Below are 2,644 nucleotides of genomic sequence, written 5' to 3' on the forward strand. Positions count from 1 at the left end.
TTGACGTGCTATACGATAACTAGTTTATTAAATTTAAATTTTGCAAGCATTTAGAGATCATCTTTGCATTGATATAAACTAGACATTAGTACCTCGATTCAGATTGAAGTATACTCATTACTCCACTGTCATCTAGGATGCTCTTGCACTAGTCATGCGATCAAAACAGGATAGCTATTGCAGTACTGCAATAAAAATGCAAAGAGAAAAATGAAAAACAAAATAATCACAGGTTCATAATGCTGATTTACATTGCACAATTATTAAGAAAAGCCTATCAAATTAAATCAAAACAATCAAGAAAACGAAACCAATTTCAGGCCACAGATTTTTGCCACTACCATACCAACCATGTCTATTTTGCACGGCAAATCCGTGGTAACAAAGTCACTCAGACGCTGGGCACTAGTACACCTAGCAGATTTTTTTAATTGCTTTCCCTGGGTCCGAACAAAACTATACCCATCACTTGATACCATTTCAAGACGAAATGACTGGGCAAAGATATATACTGTACAAAAGGAGAAATGACAAAACTCGCACCATGTCAGGCTTCATCGGCGCAGCGCTACAAAGAATTTAACTAGAAATAACATATATCTATGGGTGCCAACAAACTTGAAGCAGAATAAGGTGTGCTTGCTGCACATTTGGTTGGTTCCATAACCAATCTGGGTGGCCGTCGTGTAGAGTGGCATCAAAAACCATTGCCACTCATATTGGGGTTGAAAGGGGGCTGCTCGCCAGAATGGTTTGACCTCCTTGACCTTGACTGCTTTGGGGTTGAATATGGTGAGCTTCCATCATTGAATCCGTGGAGGGATGAAGAAAGCCCATGGGCCCTTGGTAGACCAATCGCATCAGAATCGAGAGAGTATCCACCCCTCTCTACTGCCTCTGCGTCAAGTGGTATCTCGTCCAAAGTCTGCATGGTGCAGAAGAAACGTGAGGTTGGTGGAGATCAAGTGGTGCCAAGACTTCTGAATGGAGGAACTAAAGAACTGCGAAAACTTACTTTATAAGCTTGTTGAAGGACTTTAAGATTTTCACGTATCTGCTTCCTCTTTATGGTTATCTCATCAGGTTCTTTGAGCAAGTCTTCCAAAAGATCATCTCTGGATTGGGCAATTATATTTAAGAGTTTGAAGCAAAGTTATCAAACAGTGCATAAATTATCCTTTGCTTACATGGAATAGGGTGTGTTCTAAACAAGAGTAAATAAGTATTCTCACCTATAAAGTTTTGTTATAAGGTAATTATGCAGCGCCCTTTTTGTGTGATTAACCTGCAACAGAATCAATGTCACAGATGTGTGGAATGAAAAGGACGTAGATTTACAAGACAGTCTGTTCAGCTAACCCGCTGCAGACATAAAGCTGAGTCAATAAAAGGTTAGAGTGGCAAGCGGTCTAACAAATCCATCCCTCAACTTTCTTTCTTGAAGAAAGCTGGAACTTATTTGAGCAAGTCTGCTCGCTAGAATGCAATTTTAGCACTGACGAAGAAGCCAATTGATTGAAGAAAGAAGAATTGATATAAATGGTTGCACGATCAATCCAGAAAAAATAGTGGTGCTTGCTTAATGCAGTGTTATAGGTACGTGATAGTAGTTGAGGGCAAAAGAATGGTAAATCCAATGTTCATTAGTAGTTTAGCACTGACATCTAAGCCTACCATGCAATTAAAAATAGCACAAGGATTGCATACAGAAATGGAATGCGCACAGAAAGGACAATTGGATAAGAATCACGTACCAGGAAATGCATAATTGCTTTTGGTATGAAGTCCTCCACATTTTTCCTGACAATATTGTAATATGACTTCAATAGTAACTTTGTGATCGCTATTTCAAGTGCCTCCTGCTCAGACTGGTGTTCTGAAGGCTTCAGGACGACTGGTGGCTGTTCAACATGGATCTACGTCAAACACTCACTGCATCTAAATCACATTAATGAGAAAATTGATAAGATACCTCACCTCTCTTAATTGTATCGTGGAGAGTGAATGTTCTAGATTGGGTGCAGGCACAGCATAAGATTTGTTTGCTGTGTTATCCCTTGCAGGAGCATGTGTTTTGTCCTCATTGGAAGTAAATATTTGATTCCAGAAAGATGTGCTTCCACTACCTAAAAATATCAGTTTATTGGACTGAAATGCATGGTTTCAGAAACACTAGGCCAAAAAAGACACGAGACAATTGGACTGAGATACATTGTTTGATAAACACAAAGCCAATAAAAGACACAACCTCCATTTTTAAGTTTGGGCAAGCTAATGAGTTTTGAACTTATTACCTTGTCCTAAACGCCATATATTTAAAAACAGTAGTATCAGGTAATTGGACTTACATGTGGTTTCAAAAACATCAGATGGGTAAAAATGCACAGGGATCATAACAAAAAACAAAACTCAACGATGGAAAAATCTTATAAATGAAATTCTCTAATGTTTAAATCTATACTGTTACACTTGCATTTGCAGTAAAATTCCTTACCAGAAGATCCTGGTCTCTCTGCCTCAGCAGCAGGCCGTACCCCCTGGTAAACAATGTACAACAAAAAAGCAGAGGAAGGGTAAGTCATGATACGAGTGCCCAAAAATTCCACCAAATGGACATCCAATCACTAAAAATGGTGATGAGAAA

At 38.9% G+C, this 2,644-nt stretch overlaps 1 protein-coding gene across 1 annotated transcript; it reads right to left on the reverse strand.

Moving 5' to 3' along the window:
* Window positions 1-406: 406 nt before the first annotated feature.
* On the reverse strand, window positions 407-2,609 carry LOC136531408 (dynamin-related protein 3B-like). Its single transcript, XM_066524071.1, has 6 exons — window positions 2,495-2,609; window positions 1,978-2,126; window positions 1,755-1,901; window positions 1,233-1,285; window positions 1,016-1,115; window positions 407-925 (listed from the first exon to the last, which is right to left on the reverse strand). The coding sequence occupies exons 1-6, from the start codon at window positions 2,580-2,582 to the stop codon at window positions 698-700; spliced, it is 765 nt and encodes a 254-aa protein (XP_066380168.1). The 5' UTR covers window positions 2,583-2,609; the 3' UTR covers window positions 407-697.
* Window positions 2,610-2,644: the final 35 nt, after the last annotated feature.

This window comes from Miscanthus floridulus, unplaced genomic scaffold (assembly GCF_019320115.1).
Source record: "Miscanthus floridulus cultivar M001 unplaced genomic scaffold, ASM1932011v1 fs_342_1, whole genome shotgun sequence".
Lineage (NCBI taxonomy): Eukaryota > Viridiplantae > Streptophyta > Magnoliopsida > Poales > Poaceae > Miscanthus > Miscanthus floridulus.

What these genes read in the sequence shown, in the direction of transcription:
- LOC136531408 (XM_066524071.1), bottom strand. Translation starts at nt 2,582, where the DNA reads ATGACTTACCCTTCCTCTGCTTTTTTGTTGTACATTGTTTACCAGGGG. An exon ending in CTTATAACAAAACTTTATAG is followed by an intron (nt 1,116 to 1,232) that starts GTGAGAATACTT and finishes TGCCCAATCCAG; the next exon opens with AGATGATCTTTTGGAAGACT. An exon ending in TCCTTCAACAAGCTTATAAA is followed by an intron (nt 926 to 1,015) that starts GTAAGTTTTCGC and finishes TGCACCATGCAG; the next exon opens with ACTTTGGACGAGATACCACT.